At 34.6% G+C, this 21,452-nt stretch overlaps 1 protein-coding gene across 2 annotated transcripts in view; it reads right to left on the reverse strand.

Annotated features, from left to right (window-relative positions):
* Positions 1-224: 224 nt before the first annotated feature.
* The window catches only part of LOC128212289 (M-phase inducer phosphatase 1-like), a 37,772-nt gene continuing 16,544 nt past the window's right edge, over positions 225-21,452 (reverse strand). For both annotated transcript variants that reach the window (XM_052917665.1, XM_052917667.1), the window contains exons 5-12: positions 10,375-10,428; positions 4,832-5,171; positions 4,455-4,604; positions 4,008-4,259; positions 3,535-3,849; positions 3,225-3,389; positions 2,694-2,945; positions 225-2,512 (exon numbers count right to left, since the gene is read on the reverse strand). In XM_052917665.1, coding sequence (XP_052773625.1) covers positions 2,372-2,512; positions 2,694-2,945; positions 3,225-3,389; positions 3,535-3,849; positions 4,008-4,259; positions 4,455-4,604; positions 4,832-5,171; positions 10,375-10,428 — 1,669 coding nt within the window. In that variant the 3' untranslated portion in view covers positions 225-2,371. The remainder of the gene's footprint in view (positions 2,513-2,693; positions 2,946-3,224; positions 3,390-3,534; positions 3,850-4,007; positions 4,260-4,454; positions 4,605-4,831; positions 5,172-10,374; positions 10,429-21,452) is intronic.

The following is a 21,452-nucleotide window of genomic DNA, read 5'->3' on the forward strand; positions in this document are numbered from 1 at the left end:
AGACCTAGGCCTAGGGTCACAAAGAAACTGAAATCGCAAAAAAATTACGCAGATTTTTTTGCCACCCGCTCAGATTTGTTTAACTTCCGTCTTGTCGATTGTTTTCAAGCCGGTGTAATATTTTTTTCAAGAAACTGGCCCCCCGTTCCGTATGCCTTTACCACTGCAGTTCCTAATTCATCATGCATGTATACAGAGCAAAATAGAACAAAACCATATTTTTTCATATATATTTATTGGAGATACAGTTTACTAAGCGCTTACAGTGTTTATCTCCCATGTGATCGTACCAATCTCAGAATACATAAACGTCATCATATCTTTTTTTTTCTTTTACAACATTTGTTATACACTAGATGTTATCAATGCATTTCATTCAAAATCCAAATGCTAAAACAGCCTCTTTCAAAAGGTATTTTTTCTTACAATTTTTTTATTTATATCTTTTTTTTGTAAAAATACAAAGTTTGATCAAACTAAACAGTATTAAGAAATAAAAAAAAACATGATTTTAACAAAAATGATGTTATTTATTTGATGTGATTGTATTATTTCTTTCCCAGGGAGTAAATTTAAGCAGATGGCAGACTATATGAAGAAAACAAAGCAATAAATAAGACAGAAATAAATATAATACATATATACGCAATGTAAAAAAAAAATGGTAAAAATGTTTTGCTTTTTTAAACGCTGATTATATGTTATCTAGAAAAGCTTCTAAAACTAATAAAATCCAAAGAAAAAATGAACACATATTGGTAATTTGAACACAAGTTCTGAACACAATTACTCCAATGCAAACATTCTCATTTTAAAACACACAAGTAAAAAAACATGGAATGCAGAAACATTAAAATGAATTAAAAATGAAAAGATTTGAAAAGTATGACATGACTTGCACAGAAATAACATTTTTTTCCATTTCAAAGGTTTTCTTTTTCTTTTCTTTTTCTCTCATTTTTTTCTTTCTTTCGAACTATGAACAAGTTGAGCCTTGTTTTTAGTACTTAGCACACATTATTATGGATTTACATGACCCCTGATGTCAACAGTGGGTTAAGAGTTTTCAGTTTACAAATAAGTTAGTGACATGTACAAACATCTACACTATAATACACGCGACAAACACATACCAAACAACAAATAAATACGGAAAATCTAGCACTCTCACAAAGACTTCCAAGGAGACAGACTGTTTTCATATTTCACAATGGAGAAAATAATACTACAACACGACTGGTTTGACCGAAAAAGTTTAAAAAAAATCAATAAATTTCCAAATTATTTTGAGAAGTTAATATATATTTACTAAATGTTTGATAGTTTTAATTTCATTTTAAATAAAAAATCTTAAGAAAAAAAATATCTGAAAAATTTGGCCAAAAAAATTGTTCAGGAAAATTTTTGAAAAAAAATAAAGTTGATAAAAACTTTATCAGTCACACAAAAGTCAGAAATGAGAAAAAGACAGAGGACAGATAGACAGACAAGAAAACAGACAGGAAAAACAAAGCTTATATTTCAAATACACACTAAAGTTCATTGGACAATCTCAAGTTTTTTCTTCAAACACACTTTCACACCAATCTAACATTTGCATTGCATTTACTTAATATAAAAAACTGAGCAAGTCTTTGCAAGATGAACACAGTTATGGCCAAGCCCATACTCGTAAAACATTTTTTTTAATTTGACAATAAAAATTAGCTTCAGTTAAGTAAATGATGATTTAAGAATAAGGGCCTCATATATTTAATCTTTCTAATTAATTATCTTCTACGTTATGCTACTATATTCGTGTGGATCTGTACATAACAAATCATGGACTGTACATGTTATATCGTACACAGTGTGAGTGTCGATCTGTACATTTTCACGTCATGTAATATCATACACAGGGTGGGTGGGGTAAATGTACAGCCTGGTGTGCTCAATATTATGTGTGTGGTTGTTATTTACACAGACCTGTACATATGTACATTTATACAGAACTGAGCACTTCACTTCAACGCCAACACAGGGTGCAACAAGACAACAGCCGCCCTGCTATGGCAAATAAATACGATATAACTTTCTCTAAAACAGCAACACAAAAACTTAAAATCATAAAAACAAAAAGCGGACAATGAAGTCCGGTCACATGCAGATGACAGTAATGTTTGGATATGTTTCCATCATTTGACACACTTTTGTTGAATTCAATTTCCCAGCAGTTAATGCTTGTGTTTCTCATGATAAGAAGAATATTTTGAAGACACCGAATGATTCCTGTAGTTTATGAGTGGACGGAATCACAAGACTAGTCGAGGTCCTTCTGATGATGATGAATGTTTCTGGACCCCGTGTGTGTCTCTGCATGAGTGGTCTCCACTTAAAACTTGAGCGGCCTGAAGCCTGACCGGCTAGCTCTCTGTTCACCCGCCCAGGATTTTGACTTGGAGCGGAACTTGCGAAGATCCTCGGCGTGGTCCTTGTGCAACATAGGCTTGTAGGTCTGTGGCTCACAGTGGTGCTGTAAATATAAGATGTTGAGTTGAGAAGAACACAGAATTTTGAATAATGGTAATGGATAATAATGGATTACCCTAAAATTATTGGTGCTAAGTCGGTTCAAGTCAAGCAACCAACAGTTATTACCTATATGGACTTAAGTGAAATAAAAATCAACATCCCAAACATATCACAAGCCTCACCTTCTCAGTTTCGAAGTACGCCTTGTACCCCTGGTCAAGCAGGTAAATCTCAGGGTAGTGCAGGCTGGGGTAGCACTCCTTGTTCAGCTGTCTGTCCTGTTCACGGAGAAACTTGTACATTTTGGGGCCCCGCTCGGAGGAGAACTCGCAGTGAAAGACGACTACCACTCGTTTGCTAGGGTCCTTAGCAGTGATCGGCTTCTTGAGGAACTCGCTGATGATGTGTTCCGTGGTGTAAAGGTTTTTGGCACCCTAGATGACAAAAAAAGACGTTTAATACGTTGTATTGCAATTTGTAATACAAACTGAAAATCACATGCTACTAAAATATGTATTTGAAATAAGAATTCATTTTGTAAAAGGGAAAACAAAAACTAAAATGATTTCTTTCAAACATCACTAATACAGTATTTATGAAGTGCTTATCCTGCATGACACACAGTCACTCTTTAAATATGAAGTTGAATCAGAATGTAATCATGTTTTTGACTTAACAGTAAGCCAAACTTCAATATTCTCACGCATAATTACCTCAATATGGCCACCGTCAAACTCGTATGGGTATCGGCAGTCAACAATGATGGCTTGTTCAATTTCACTGGCATAATGGCCATCGAGCACATGTGAGAGTGTCTCTCTGGAGATGGACTTCAGGTTTTGGTGCTTTCCTCCCCTCACAGTTGGCAATGCGTAGGACTGAAATAGAAAACAAATATTGGTAAACCTAAGAAACCTTAAAGCAAATACAGTTCATTTTTTAAATAGAATTTGTACAACCCATAAATATATGACTTTTAATTAGACTATGATATAGACTACATTGAAATTCCCTGGTACTCACCCTTGAGCAATCTCCAACAAGATCTGGTTCATCAGCCTGTCTGGCTAAGGCAGATTTGATCATTGCCTCTGTCTCTGAGTGGCAGCGGTGCAGAGAAGGACGAACACGGGCCTGCATGGGTGATTCGATGACAGATGCTGGACGATGACGTTTCTGTTGCTGTATGGGCGTGCTCTCATCTTGGGGACGCTTGAATGAGATCTGCATGGGTGAATCCCCACAGTCGGGATTTTCACGCTTGAATGATATCCGCTGGGGACGCACATCCATGGACATTGATCGGGCAATGTTGCGTCGGCACATGCTTCGCCTCGTCTGAAATATCAAGACAAAATTATAGATTGAACATCCGATTTTATATCAACAAAATATCCTAAGACAACGATTCAAATTTGTTTTCTTTTAAAGAACCTCATGTTATATTCATGTTTTAACTTTTTTAAATAGCTTTTTAAATAAAACTACTTTCTTACCACAGGGGTATCATCATCTTCTTGTGTGGTTGTTACAGAGCGTTTGTTCAGGACAGGGGCGTTGAAAAGACTTGACATGGCTGAGCTCAATCCGCTGCCATTCGTCAAAGCGGCAACCTCTGCATCCATTACATCAAGGAAACCGTCATCTCCTCCATGACCCTCGTCAACACTTGTTAGTCTGCAGATCTTTAGTGGGCTGTCCTCACCACCTTCTGAGCTGGAGGACTTTGTAAACTCCCCAGAGAAATCCTGCAATTAAAATTTTATTATTTTTTCATACAAATAATGTACAAATAAAAATGCAATAGCATGTTATATTACTTTTTTATCATTGATTTACACATGCGTTATATAATTATTTTATTCTGCTGTTTTTGTTTGTTTCTACACTCTGACATAAGGGAGAACTTCTATAACTATATATTTTTAATCCTGACGACATACCAGGCTACTGACTGGGCAGGAGTTCCGGCGATGGGCTGGGGACAACTTCACAGGAGAGTACTTGAATGGTGAGCATGTATCTTCGCTGATCATCTTAGCCTGCAGGCGCAGGGGGAGTCCCATTGGAGCCGCAAATGTGAAACCATCATTCTGCAAAAAAAAAAAGGCAACATTTAATTTTATTTAGAATTAAAGCAATATATCGAACAATGAAACAACAAAGATGTTAGAAAGCCAAACAATTTGATATTTTTCTTTTTATTGAATCCACTATTTGACCAAGGAACCAGTAAAGCTCATTTTATATTTAGGTAGCAGCAAAATCTCCATGAAGGCATATATATATATATATATATATTTTATGTATGTAAACTTACCGAGTCTTTACATGAGTCAGTGCTGTCGGCCCTTTCGAAGCCAAGACCACTGTCTTGAGAACAACTCTCCTCAATGAAAAATGTGGCCCTCTTCTCCTGTGCGGATTTCCCGGACGACCCATCACTACTTCCACTTGTGTGGAAGTCTGATGTGCTAGACGTCTCTGAGGTTCCGGACTCACTGCCGTCAATGGTGTCGATGCTCATGTTGAGAGTGGCAGACTCGATCATGTCGTTGCCATGTGGTGTCGAGTGGTTTCCGGTCATCACGTCATCCGGGCTCAACATCATTCTCGGAACTGGCATGCTATTTATCCTCCGCAAGGCAATTGACTTCCTCCTGAAGAGACAAAACAAATAAGATGGTTAGATTTTTTCACCTTAGCCACACATACATTTATTTGCTATGTATATCCTTATATAAATATGTTTCAACTTCAAAAGTTTTTCTGACTCAGGAACCCTTGATGGAAAAAAATGGATAATTCCTATGACTGTAAATAAAACCTCAAAACAGCATACCTAAAAAAAGCCTGAAGAACACCAAATCTGCAACATGTGTTTGACCAAGTATATGGCACTATAATAATCATTCAGCTTATAGCATTTGATAATGATTTATTGTAAATCCAATAAACACTATCAGACACCCAGTAGCACAATTCCCATCTGTCAGCATCTACTGAGAGAGCCATAAAACCCAATAAACAGGTCCCATGAGTGACACAGGCATTGTGTGTGAGATACTGGGGAGGGTGTGATTTATGACCCGTGGCTGTCACACACTGCAACTGACTATGGCCAGGGCTGACCAGTACTGCACAGTGGTCAGAACAAACACTGGTCACTGGCTATGTCATCTGCTACTGTGGATATATTGCTTGTATATTTGTCAATTGTTGACATGTTTTTATAATAATATAAACATCAATGACAAGTAGATCACAAGAAAAGAAAACATAGACTGTATAAATATTGATATATGTAACAAAGTTTGTGATCTGATGGGAAAATATTTGATGTCATCGTTTTGATAATGTTTTCAAAAAGACAGATTTCATGGACAAAATCTACTATTTTCAAAACATAAATCAAACAAATTACTTAATCAAATGGTGTGTGTATGTAGGTGATATAAAGGCAGGAATCAATTTGATCAGTCCACAGCCCCATGAAGCCCAGCCCTTATCTTGACCAGGCAGACCCTAGGGTTTCAGACACCTTGACTTTGATGTGACCTTGATAGGGACCCACTAACAAGCTCCAGTCAGCTCAACTGAGATAATGTTATAATTTTATTACCACATACAGACCAGATACCATCATAACTTTTCATAACATATTCTGGCTGGTGGTTTATGGGCAATTCATTCCAATAAAGTCCAGAAGTTTACTTAATATTTAACAACTATAAATTTGAATAGGCTGTTTTATACCCTTTTACAAGACAATGATGAACAAATGCAACTAGTCTGGTATCAAGAGCCCAATCAAATTTATTACTATATTACTTCTATTATTTATTCAGGTATTTTTATTAAGCTGACCCAGAATGAAAAAAAAATTGTGTGACCACTGCAGAAATAGCAAAAACCCCAGGTTTGCTCAAAACCCAAGCTATAGCATGAATAAATAAAGCCATACCCCACTCCCTTCAATTGCTAGATGGTTCATGCAGATTACCCCACCCACCCAGTGAGTCTGGCTAGATTACCCCACCCACCCTGTGAGTCTGGCTGATGCCAGGAGCTGATACCCCAACCCTGATCCCTATCTGAGGTGTGCCACATCTCACCAGCTAATTAATTTCCATTTCACATAATCAATGGAAAACATGAGTGTTGTACAAACAATGCTTCTCTATGCATCAGACTTGGGCTTGCAGGGGACAAGGCTTGCAAAGGATTTAAAATTATGTGTTATTGTGTTGTTTTTTTATTTGAAAAAGATTGTAATCATGACAACATTTTTATCAAATTGAGATCTTATGTAATTTTCTATTTAAATGTCTTCCTTGTTCGGCTTTTATCAAATAACCAATGATTTATATTCTATTAACAAAATACCCTACATTTTCCTTGTTTACAACCAAACCAGCCTAGAACCCCAAACCAGACCATACAATGTAAAAGCCTTCAAACTGTCCCGAATGTCCACTTACAAGTAGGTATGTTGGGAATACAAATTATCCAATGATGCAACATTTGACAGAACCTATCACTGATTTTACTGATTACATTATTACTGGCCCTGTGGCCCTTTTTCCTAGTCCATTCAACCAAAACCAGGGGAGACCACCAGGTAACAAATTAATTATTAAAACCCCTCCCCCACTGTTTAATTCCACCTGACACTCGTAATTATTAGACCCAGAAATGCCTTACAATGGTACTAATTAACATAATATTGACGATAATTTACCAACAATAATCTTTACAATGTGTTAAATAGGTAAAATGAAATAAGTGCAATTGGTAGAACTGATGTTATAAGATAAATAATAGCATACATAAGTTTTTCATTAATAAATGAATGTGATTCTAAATTACATTTGAATATATAATTTGACATTCATTATCAAGAACAAATTTTGTTAAAGTTTTTAGAAATAATTGTCCGTCAATAACTCTCTCTCATCTAGGTGCAACAAAACCTAAGTACAAAAATACTACTAAAATCAAAGAGAGAAAAAAGAAATGTTACATGAAAGGGCGTAAGAAAAAATGTAATGTTCCTGGCATGCAAGTTCAAAAACATGAGAAATGTGTGACTTAGTATTTGGAATGTACCATGAAACAGCCATTAGTCCGCTGTTAGGTGTTGGTATACTGATTTAGGCCATAATGGTGTACGCAGTAATGTCTGAATACACAGTCCGGGGCTGTCAAAGGGCCCAGGTTCGTGACCTAAGTGCCGGGCCAGCCCTGTCATCCTGTCATGACCCTTAATTACCCAAGTCACATCCTGGCCCAGGCCATGAGTAATTACCCTGACCTACCAGGAAAAAAACCTTACACTTTATGTAACATTCTGACATAATGTCATTATGTGAAAAGTAAAATTTGACTAAAATTAAATATTTTGACAGTATGTGCATTCCATTTTAGGTAATTAAATTATTTAATAAACATTCCAGTCTTTTTACTTGACCCAGTCCTCATTCCTCATTCTTACATAAGAAAATGCTTTACTTGTGAATTTTTATATCAGCGTTCAACAAATATACGAAATAGTCAGCCAGATTGTCTCCAAGGAAAAATTCTGATTGATTTGAATCTAAATACAAGATCCCTGTTTACAAAACAAGGATTAGGTTAAATGCAGATTACACCTTGTGGGCAAATATTGTTCCTTGATTCTAAATGTGGACAGAAACCTCAATAAACATATTTATGGCCCCTTTTACCTATTGGCAAATATTGACCAAAGGATTACAATTAATACCACAGAATTGGCTATGGCCTTTTTCTCACAAAATCTCCAATATAAATACTTAAGATTACATATTTAGTAGTCAATGGCCCTTTTCATGCCCAAACAGATATATTTTACATTCAGTGTTACAAGATATTGCACAAAATGTGTGATTTCTTACATTTCAAGCCCTATAAGATTTTCAGAATTAGCAGTTCATAAAACAAGGTGAAAATTCCTACACATACAAATGGGAAATAATACCATAGAAACACTTAAACTACATCAAACAGGATTATTTACAAACCAAACAGATGACTATGGAAACACTAGAATCCATAATTTACAGTCAACATTAATATTGCCCCTTCATGATTTTCACATCTTCAATGTGCAGAGTACTCAAATAATTGACATAGAAAATGTAGAATCCATGATTTGTAGTCAATATTAATACTGCCCCAACATGATTAGTTCATGTACATGTACAGGGTACTGGCTGTTAATTGCACTTGATATCTAAAATCAATTAATTACTATAATTAATATGGTCAGTCTGGTTGGCCTATCAAAGGCCACATGGTTTATAGTAATGTCATAAAGTGCTTCCCAAGGCATCTGTTCTCAGCATCCCTACAACTGTTGTCTGCAGCCATAAATATATACTGTAGAAAATGTGATATGCTTCACTTGCCGCTAAAGTCTTCGGCATGATAAAAGTTTGTCTGAATGACACTTTTGGAGATATATATATACTAGAAGTAAATATATATCACAATGAGTTTAAACCACCCTTGCTATTTTCAACTCATGAATTGTTATAATCAAGCAAAACTGTTAAAACTCATTTTTTTTTTTATAAACTCCCTTGTCATATCATTTAGCATTTTTAACGATGTATATACACTTGGTTCTATTGACTTTTGGTTTGTGTATAGCTGCTAGTCCTTTTTAATTCTTGTCAAACGCTCTTTTACTCAACTAGAAACTTAATATTAAATAAATTGACACTAAAAACTAAAATATTAAATGAAATTATTGTCTACACTCCAGTTCAAACTTGGAAGAGTATAAAGTTAAAAGCTGAAAAAGAAAAACATCATCTTGACAATTGTCAAAAAGAAGAAGAAGAATGTAAACAATAAGAAAAAATGTAAAGGAGTCTGCCACCGCAACATTTGCAACACTGTCAACCTTGAAAGACTGAAAAATAACCATGGCATTGTCAACTACTTCCAGGAGTCGTCCAATGGATCCTCGCAGTCCTGAAAACAAACTTTAAAAAGTCGAAAACACTGTTAATTACCTTTCTGCCATACTGATAGGCGATATTGGCGACAAATCCAAGTTCAGTCTGTTAAATCCAGTGACAAGAAGTGTGCTTGCCATGTTAAAATTAATAAGTCTGTGTAACACTTTGTTTAAATTAAATCAAAAATAAATAGACAACAAAATATATATCTGATCAGATGCACTCTAATAAAACATCATATTATATGAAGACAAGGTAGGTCATAACACTGACATGTTGTGATGTGATACTATCAACTGTGTCTATAACAAGTCTTATGTGCTGACCACTGTCACATCAGGTATAATATCTACAGCCAATACCCGGCTGACCAATCACAGCACAGCTACAAGTCATGTGACCCTCAGGGTGTTATCTCTGAATGGCTAATTGTCTCACCCTCTATTCTAGCCCAAACAAATGGAAAGTAAATTGTCCCCTTGTTTTCAACAGGAAGATGCTATCAGGTCACTTGGTTCTATTGACAATCAATTTCCACTCTTAGGTGTGGAACAGGAAAATGTTTGTGACCAAAGAGCAATTAATACCTACTGGTTCACCAACATCAATTTCCTTCTTTGTAAGGTGTTGAAGACCCAAAAGACACATCCACCAATCAATAATTATTTGTTAAATTATTATACATATTGATATTGTTGTTTTTTGTATATGTATACATAGCAAAATGTAAATTTAATTTAATCACCAATATAAAAAACAATATCAAATAGTACATGCATGAATAACTGAAATATAATATTAACAAACATGTAAATATATACCAAATTTGGTTTAAATATAGGGATAAGAATATAAACAATTCTAATTCCAACTCTACCTGATATTCAAGGTCCCTGTTTCACTATTGGACTGAGCACCAAAGCAGTTTGAACTGAAAGTAAACAAAAAATCAACATTAAAATAAAAACAAGCCAAACAAGCCATTACAAACAGGCGGCAAAACACTATTGTGATGATTATTGTTCACAAAATAAAACTTCAAATTACACTTTACCATCAATCATGAGACTGACCATGATGATGAAACTGATACAAAGTGTCAATTTAAGGGAGCAAGATGTTCCATCATACAAACACTTATAACCTAACTCAGTCATCAAAATTATAAGTAATTTTGAGTCAACCGGCCATACTTCTTACAATACTATTAATGTTTAAGGCTTTGAATATTTTTACATGTCTAGCTATGTTGCTGCGCATGATGATGATGATGTTGTTGTTGTTGTAAAGATGAACAAGCTCAAAAACTCTTTGACTAGTGCCAGGGAACTGATGACTTGAGCAAAATAATGGTTCACTTGTTTTATCTTCTTTTTTAATAGTTTTTAAATTAAAACTGTAGCCCTACAGTATTTTTTAAGCAAGAAGATTTATAAGTGGGGATAATTATTGGTCTTGCATTCAAATATGGTAAAGACTGCATGGTAAGTGTGGGGAAAATTACAAAGGGAATTGGAAGACCGAACTTGTTGTCAACTATTAGCAAGTTACTGCGAACAGACATTTCATAGTGATAACATTGAAGACACCCGAGCGAGTTTGAATACTAAGGACCAGAAAAGGGTATTAGGGGTCTTAGGGAGATTGTTCAGATATTGTGGGTCAACCCTTTCATCTATGCATACCTATGTCACATATTGTGCAACCATTACCTCCAATTTCAATTGTAATCTCTTTATTCTATTATTCTAAGATCTGATGTAATTAAGAAAAATATGTTTTCCGCTTCAAGTGAAACCGTATTCAATTGCAAAGCCTCTTGTGCCATATGAAAAATTATCTGATTACATATTTCTAATTACACAAACTTGAGATCAAATGCATATGTCAATATTTTGAAACATGAAAGCAAAAAATGACTCGCAGAGATTAAACATTTTTTTCAATTATGTTGTAAAACTATTATTTGATAAAAAAAGAACATTTTTTTTATCAATCTCTTTGAAACCTAATTATCAATGTGACATCACTTGTTTCTCATAAAGATATCTAATTATGAAACAATAATTGAACAATCACCAAAGATGCCAAAATCTTAAAAATTAAATACATCATCTACAATAAATATTTAAGAAAACTGGTTTTAATTCCTAAAATTAAAGTTCCCACATTTCCTGCCTTCATTTCAGTTTATAAACTTTATTTCAATTCAAGAATTCTTTTTTGCATGTGATCCTCTTGTTTGGCTAACACCAGAGGAAACAATTACTTAAAAATTCTACATCAAAACCAATACACCACAGGAAACAAGCAACAACTTCTGGATTAGGAAACATGGATGAAAGCCTGGAAAATACTGGAGAAGATTTCAACCAACTTGTTAAGAGTTGGGCTTGTGTCAATTATTGCTGAATAAAGGGGCCATCTATACAACAATCTTGTAGACTTCTGTTTATCCTGCAATGATTTTCACTGTAAGGAAAAATCATGTGCCATGTCAACACACATGATTTTCATCCATCAAACAGTCATAGAGGAAATATCAGGCTAAAATGGGCTAAGAATTGTTGAAAAAATCCTTGTTTTCTTTTTAAATTTCTGTTGTCTGAGCAGATATTGTTCAATCAAAATGCAGACAAGGGTTTTGGCATGAATCACCCCCTTTCCCACAGTTGAAATTCTGACATTTTGCAGTCTCCATGAAAATAAAGGCTGACTTTTTGGCTTTGAAACCTACAATTGCAGAAGAAACACCAGCCTCTAAATTGAAGATAAGTCTGATCAGTATTGCCCTGATACTGACACTATAAGTGGATTAGAGGGTGCAATATTTGCGAAAGCTGTTTGCAGGAGGGATATGTACAGGGGATGTGTTTTGACAACACTGTAGCTGGCCACAAGACCTCAACATCAACACCAGCCAGATAATCCCCACTCCCTGCATCCCTGCAAGCCCCTTGGGTAAGGAAGTAGCAAGTCAATGTGAGAGAGGACAAATAGTGCCAATGTACTTGCTTACAGCAAAACTTTTTATCATGTGGTGAATTCCTTGGAATCATTTCAGCATTGCATCATTGTGCAAAACTGTGTCTTGATGAAATATCGGACAAAGATAGCATCATCACAAAGAAGAAGCAGAAAATAGCACATATACTTTTTTAGGGCAGGAAATGTTTCAGTATATATTTTTATATCAAACAAGTTATTCAGATATAATGGTCACTTGTTTGTTTACATTGCTGTACCCCCTGGTGACCCTTACAGGTTAAGATAAAAGTTTTGCCCCTTTTTTTGCTAACAGCAAAATTCATATTCCATCATGATGTGTGTTTTTTTCCAGCAAACATTTTTGAGGACAACTTACAGCAGGGTGAGAAACAGCAGAGTGCCTTACAAGAAGTCCAGGATATCTAGTGAATCCATCTCTTCATGTAGATGCTAGGTGTTTGGATAACAATTTAACTTTATCATAGCAAATATCAGTATCAAGTAGTAAAGATACAAGAACCAGATAATACTGCTGAGTAGATTAAAGAAGCATGTGGCTCTTCAGAAAAGGATAAGAGGACAAAATATTTCTGGAACCCCACCCCCTCCAAACAATATTGCAGAGGTGGACAAAATACCTCCATGTTATAAATTCAACTTGTCTCCTTTTGGAAGGTTATGTACCATATTTTACTACATGAACAAAAATCAGAATGTGCAATAAATATGCATCCCCACCCATTTCAAATGTCAAAAGTTGCATTTTTGAAAATAAAACATTCATCATTGTTTAGTTAAAATACAACCTGGACAAAGGGTCTACATGGGCAGAGGCAAGCATGTTAGAGTAATTGTTTCTTGTAAAATTGTCAAAAACTGAAGCATAATATTTCAATTTTAAGATTTATTGGACAAATAATTACTATCCATATATCTCCGTACTTAAAACAAAGAAATAGTCACTACTAGTGGTCGGAAAAATAGTAAACATTTTGCCTGAAGGCTAAACTAACAAGAAGCTAGTTACGGCCAGTCTTGTACCAAGGAAGTGAGTTGTTATAAAAATGTAATAAAGGTAAAATTTACTGACCCTAAAAATATTTTTTTATAACCCTTTTTGTCTTTAGGATATGGAAATACAATAACTTTGGCCCTAAAATTGACACAAACAACCATTTAACACAAAAGATTTCTTTCTGATAAGGCACAATAAAAACTGTGCAATAAAAACTACTTTAAGCTACTTCCAAAAAAACTTCTCAACCAAATAATGAAGAAAAGCCAGAAAGCTATTCTCAAAACATCTTTGTCAAAATCTTAAGTCCAGAAATATCAGACTTATACCTTTATAAGCTCCAAAATGTTTTGACTCCAGTATGGGGAAAGGTATCTATCATCAATATCAGGATCCCGGACAATCTTCTCTACAGTCAATAATACAATTCTATGTGGATAAGAGTGTGAATGACCATACTCTGTCATCATACAATTTTATAGGCAACCAGACAGACAGACAAACAGTCCCTGCTCATCATTATCAAGGTTTAAAGTTTGAGCACTGTGTTTGTACTTCTCAATCAAGCACTGACGGAGGTGCTAGACTTGCCTTAATTACCAAGTAAACCTACCCCATCTCCAGTTCAGATTAGTGTATTGAAATTAATTACAGGGGGAGATTAACTATCAATTAGCAATTAAAATTGGTAATTAAGAATTTAAACCTTTATTATGAGTAACAAGTCAATATTTTTTATTTGCAATTCATTTAATGCATTGCAATAAACATTGACTATTGTATGAGTAACAAATACTAGCAATGGAGAAGAGTATATTCAACTCTATTTATGGATATTTGACTGTTTTTATTTCGCAGACTTTTTAGAATCGTTTTTAAAAGCAAATTAAACGCAATTGACCGTCAAAAAGAAAATATATGGCAGGCTTTGAAAAAAGTGTTTCTTTTATTTTTGAAACTTTTTTCTTTCCAAAGACCAATACAGAAAGGTGTACATCAACACTCAAGAAGTAAAACTTCACACCACAGTGTTATCAATTGATGTTTTTACATTGATACACAAGCTCTAATCCTGGTGTTTGTGTGCGAAGTGTGAGATAAAGGGGCAAGCTAAGGATGGCTGGACATTGGACCCCCGTAGTGGACTTCAGGACTGCAGGGAAACCCAGCCGCTTGGAGCCCCTGCAGGGAGAGCCTTTGTCGCCCCTGTGTTAAAGCCCAACCACCCCTCACACCTACCTGGGGAGAACCAAGCTAGCCAATTTGCAGGCACTTGGTTAAATGTTGGAAATGGTGCAGAAATGACCAAGCTTTCTTGATTAACATAACAAATATGTATCATAATCTTGATTAAGCATAGATTTAATATTGAAGATGATTTCATATATGTGTTTAGACTTAGGGATAAGTCTATAGGTCTGCCCTATTCTGTTCATAATCTTGATTAAGAATGGATTTGGTAAATTAGCTTGCTATATTAGAAAGTGTAATATTTTTGGGGGAAGATTAAAATTTGCCATACAAGATAAAGGAATCATATTTTTGTTATTTGACAACAGAGTTTGTCTGAAATATTAATATTTGTCAGATATTTATCTTGTAGAAATTCTGTTGGAACAAACCATATTAATTTCTGTCATATTTATGATAAAGAAGGTGCTATGTGACATCTTTTTTTCAACTCATGGTGTCAAAATTTTCATAATGATCAAAATATGATAACCTTTTGACACTGATCAAAGAATTAAAGTATATTCCATGTTACATGCACTGCAGATGAAAGAACATTTAACTAATGGCTGCTGTCAAAATTTTAAAATTAATGAGTTAAATGTTTGAACTAATTTGAACATGGCTCCCTGTGCATCTGTATGTCTGTAAATGACCATGTCAATGTCAAAATAGATTAATTATACTTATGTAAGAGCTCTTTGACTTGTATATCATATAAAGTTTATTTCTGTTCCTTTTGAACTACAGGCAGAATTATTTGATATTATTATCATTTGAGCACTATGGCTTCAGTGGTTGAAATAGATGCAAATATGCAGGTTTGCAAGTAATTGCTACTTATTAAATTCTCAAAGAATTACCACAATATTTTTAATTTATATTGGAAAATATTTTTTTTATATTTCAAAGTCATAAACATTTTCATTCCCTACAATGACTTTTGCAACATTTAATATTAATATATTTCATACCACTACTCAATTTTGACATGTTCAATATTTTCTTAAAAACAGCCTCTTAAATTTGATTCATATAAACTTCATTTAAGAAGGACAAGTATTGTTAGGAAAGCTATAAATTCAGAATTATCTCCTCTATTCTGGAAATAAATGAATATAAGTAATAAAGTATCAATTATACACAATAAATTGATAATCATCAGCTACTGTTCAAATAATGTGCAATGTAACAATTTTTATTAGATTTTCTTTCATCAATTAGCAATTAAATCATAAAACCTATTATCAATCAGCAATTAGACGGACATTATCAAGAACATTAAAATCATGGTGGGAATTGTTTGATTTTCTAATTAGACTAGAATGGACAATGCCAACTTCATGGCAGTGACAGTTTCTGGTGTTACAGAGTTGTGGCCCCTGGCATGATTTTTGGAACTCCAGGGATCAGCAAGGAGTCAAGTGACATTTCAAAGTGTAACAGAGCAAAGAGCACAATATAGATTACTAGTATAAGAGATGTCAGAATAATGCTGGTAAACTGAAACCACAATCATTTAAACAGAATATCGTAATTGAAAAGGATCTTATTTATTGAATAAGATTAGCTTTTAATAATTGCCACAAATCAGTTACTGTCTATATATTTCAAAGCCTAATTATCCTCCCATTTATTCAATTCAATATTTTATTGCATTAAACATATCCGACCTGTTTATGGCAAATACATAATACTAATACATGTGCAAGGCATAGTTTAGACATGAGTTGTTCAAATTCTAGAAATATTGCTCGCAGGCTTTATGTGCCTATTTTATTATATTTACTTTCATCAATTAGCAATTATATCATAAAACCTATTATCAATCAGCAATTAGACGGACATTATCAAGAACATTAAAATCATGGTGGGATATATTTGATTTTCTAATTAGACTAGAATGGAAAATGCCGACTTAAATACAGTGGCAGTTTATGGTGTTACGGAGTTGTGGCCCCTGGCATGAAACTTGGAACTCCAGGAAACTGCAAGGAGTCAAGTGCCACTTCAATGTGTTTAAGAGCAAATAGAACAATAGGGGATTATAAGAATTGTGGGAATAATAAACACACACACACACACATAAACCCTGGGGGGAGGTGGAGGCAGCTTTTGATAGGGAAAGAATAGCCTTGTTTTGACAAAAAGGGGGAAAATACTAGAATGATTCATATAAACTGCTCTATTAATGAGGATTTCTCTCACAAAGATAGGAATAACTGAAGGTTTTAATTAGAAGCAGAAATATTTATTTTTTTAAGGAATGAAGTAGAAATGCTGGAGAGCCTTAGTAAGATAAAAAAAAATGATGTCGACATTAGATCTTTAAGTCAGTTTCAAAATTGAAAATCTATCCTGCCCTTTCGAGCCTGATGTTTTTTTTTTTTAATTTCCCTCCAAAATTCAAAAGGGCTATAAAAACCTGCTGACAGAGTGATGTAAGATGTCACAACATTACACCAGATGCAACAAAGGACCACAACCCTTCCATAAACAAGAATCAATTAAAACAAAACAAAAATGACAATGGAGGACAAAATATGTTTTTTCTAGCATCTCATTTACATACACTTTACACTGTCAATATTATTTCTACCTTATCTGCTATTATGTGTCCCCTGGCTGGGGATTGGGGTCCCTGATAACATCAGGCGAGATTTAGGGGTCTGATAGGGGCTGCTAGCTGGGGTCATCATCACCAAAATGTCAATGACATGTCAAACATTACAGCTTCATTAGCATCCAGCAGGGGTTACATCTAACCCTTATAAAATTATGATTTTTATACAACAGCAAGCTAAGGATTTGTAAACAAGAACTAGACATCTCATAGCATTCTGTTAAGAAAATCAGGGGGGTTTGCTCAGAAAACCAGGGGATTTTGGCCTCTACCAGGTGTTTTTTTATAGATTGCCTTTAGTTGATTGGGCACAAGGTTATTTTTAGGTGTTCTATTTTTAACAGCATTTTATTCAAACTAGAATTTCTTTTAAACTCAAAAGCACTGTCTGAAGTATATATGTTGCAAAAAACGTATTGTACAAGGCAATCTAGTCCTTATTTCCCAATATCCATTTTTATAAAAAATATGGGGTATTTTCATTAGGAGACTGGGGGACAGATCGAAATTCTGGGGGATTTCTCATGAAAATATTTTTATGGATTTGTTTTACGACTGTGGTTCAAGTTCTTGCACTACAGTCAATGCCACTAATGAAGAAGTCAATTCATAACAGTCAGCTAAAATATCATATATCTTTTTGTAATATGCCATTATATAGATCAATCTAGAATTCACTTAAAAACAACAAGCTAAAATTGTAAGACCATTTTGGGGATGAATGGATATTGAATTTACCAGGAAAATTTGGATGATTCATACTGTTTGAATAAATCGCTCGTGTTGTCCTTGAAATTGATAATCATCAGTTGTTTGAGCTGTATGTCTGACGCTAAAAATAATTAAAGTGATTTTTTTTAAAACACTGTCAATCACCTGCCATATAAGTGTCAGGGATATGTCATGTTAAAACTAATTGATTTCTTTTCATTCAATTTTAAAATCTTAGTTCAAAACAGTGTATAGTGATACTTTTAATGTCCAATTGTTGTCAGTTGGGATTTATTATTCATTATTTTCATTTATTTTCATTAAATCATAATTAACCTCAAAGTTACAACAAATTTTAAACTTTTCCCCCACTTTATCCAGCTCTTGTTATCTCCCTTTGGATACTAAACAAATTATCTCCCTTTCAGCCAGTTCTCATAACTTTGCCCCCAGTCCTGATGAATCAAAGATAAAAACATAACTTGACAAATTGCAACATTGTTACATAAGATCTTATATGATAAACACTTGATCATGAAGGATTCTCATAAAATATTTTCTTCTTTCTTCTTTTTTTATTGTATGCCTTCTTAACATTGGGGGAAAATTGTAGCCTTTGCCCATCAAATTGGGTATTTATTTTGCATCCAAAAATAAACTTCTACAATTTGATATAAATTGAGAAAAGTGACAACTAAGTTTGTGTTGGAGTACCAGTCACCATGTTCATTTCCCCTTTCAGGATGGTATATTGTTTTGATTGCTTTGGGAATGGCACTGATATTCAGCCGCTACAAAAGGGTCGAAACCACCCAGCAATTTCTTGTACTGATTTTTTTCTACTTTAACAATTTCAATTTTCACCAGTAAAGGTTCTCCCTCAATTGATGAAGCCACTGCTAAACTATCTCTACTGTGTTCAAAACAAGAGCTTTGCAAGTAATGCAAACACTAAACAACTGTCTGTAACAATTTCAAAATGATGAAGGGAAATAATTCTAACAATAATTCAACCAAAACAATTGTGACAAGCTTTATGTTGATATCTAAAATAAAACAATAATGAAATCCATCAGGGAAATATAGAGAGACAGAATTGTGACTTGTCAAGAGCATAAGAAATGCAAACAAATAGTGTCAGAGATATATGACATACCAGGGTGAAAAACATCTAAGAAAATTTAGTGAGAGAGATGCGACTAATCAGGGAACATTATCAACAAAAAATAAATGGGAGAGATGCTACTTACCAGGGAACATAACTTTAACAAAAACTTAGTGAGCGAGATGCGACCCATCAGGGGACATAACCTCAACAACATTTAGTGAGAGAGATGCGACCAATCAGGGGACATTACCTCAACAACATTCAGTTAGAGATTCCCCATTCAGGGGACATTACCTCAACAACATTCAGTGAGAGATGTGACCAATCAGGGGACATTACCTCAACAACATTCAGTGAGAGATGCGACCAATCAGGGGACATTACCTCAACAACATTCAGTGAGAGAGATGCGACCAATCAGGGGACATAACCTCAACAACATTCAGTGAGAGATGCGACCAATCAGGGGACATTACCTCAACAACATTCAGTGAGAGAGATGCGACCAATCAGGGGACATTACCTCAACAACATTCAGTGAGAGAGATGCGACCAATCAGGGGACAGTACCTCAACAACATTCAGTGAGAGATGCGACCAATCAGCGGACATTACCTTAACAACATTCAGTGAGAGAGATGCGACCAATCAGGGGACATAACCGCAACAATATTTATTTAGCGAGATGCAACCAACCAGGGGACATAACCTCAACATCTTTTTTGAGCAAGATGCGACCAATCAGGGGACATAATCCCAACAACATTCAGTGAGAGAGATGCAATTTATCAGGGGACATAACCTCAACAGCATTTATTGAGCAAGATGCGACCATGAGGGGACATAACCTCAACAACATTTAGTGAGAGAGATGCAACCAATCAGGGGACATAACCTCAACCAAAATTTAGTGAGGTAGATGTGAGTTTCAATTTAACCTCATTAACAGTATGTGATGAATGACAACTCTAAAAAGTTCTAAACTAAAAATATTCAGCAACAGTGATTTCACTTCATATGCATGAAAATATTGCCAAAGTCTGCCAAGCCATCTAAAATATTGTTTTTTATTTGAGTTATGAACTTATGAGTATTGATACTGATTAATCTTCTCTTACATTTTCTTATTTTGTAAAATGTCCCCTGAAATGATGGTTGGGGAAAAAACACCATGATAAAGAATGAACTTTGCTGTAAGCAAGAATATTGGCACTTTTTGTCTTCTCTCACATTGACTTGCTACTTCCTTACCCAAGGGACTTGCAGGGATGCAGGGGGGGATTATCTGGCTGGTGTGGATGTTGAGGTCTTGTGGCCAGCTACAGTGCTATCAAAACACCTCCACTGTACATATCTCTACTGCAAACAGCTTTGGCAAATATAGTTCCCTCTAATCCACTTATAGTGTCAGTATCAGGGCAATACTGATCAGACTTATCTTCAATTTAGATGATGGTGTTTCTTTTGCAATTGTAGGTTTCAAAGCCAAGGAAAGTCAGCCTTTATTTTCATGGAGACTACAAAATGTCAGAATTTCAATTGTGGGAAAGGGTGATTCATGCCAAAACGCTTGTCTGCATTTTGATTGAACAATATCTGCTCAGACAACAGAAATAAAAAAGAAAACATTTTTTTTTCAGCAATTATATGCCCATTTTAGCCTGATATTTCCTCTATGACTGTTTGATGGATGAAAATCATGTGTGTTGACATGGCTGCATGATTTTTCCTTACAGTGAAAATCATTGCAGGAAAAACAGAAGTCTACAAGATTGTTGTATAGATGGCCCCTTTATTCAGCAATAATTGACACAAGCCCAACTCTTAACAAGTTGGTTGAAATCTTCTCCAGTATTTCCCAGGCTTTCATCCATGTTTCCTAATCCAGAAGTTGTTGCTTGTTTCCTGTGGTGTATTGGTTTTGATGTAGAATTTTTAAGTAATTGTTTCCTCTGGTGTTAGCCAAACAAGAGGATCACATGAAAATTAGAATTCAACTTTTATTGAAATTAATTAAACTAAGGTCAAGAAATGTAGGAACTTAAATTTGAGGAATCAAAACAAGAAAATTTAAGTTTTCTTAAATACTTATTGTAAATGATGTATTTAATATAATAAGATTTAGGCATCTTTGTTGATTATTTAATTATTGTTTCATTATTAGATATCTTTATGAGAAACAAGTGATGTCACATTGATAATTAGGTTTCAAAGAGATTGATAAAAAATGTTCTTTTTTTATCAAATAATAGTTTTACAACATAAATGAAAAAATATTTA

This window comes from Mya arenaria, chromosome 12, assembly GCF_026914265.1.
Source record: "Mya arenaria isolate MELC-2E11 chromosome 12, ASM2691426v1".
In the NCBI taxonomy this organism is placed as follows: Eukaryota; Metazoa; Mollusca; class Bivalvia; order Myida; family Myidae; genus Mya; species Mya arenaria.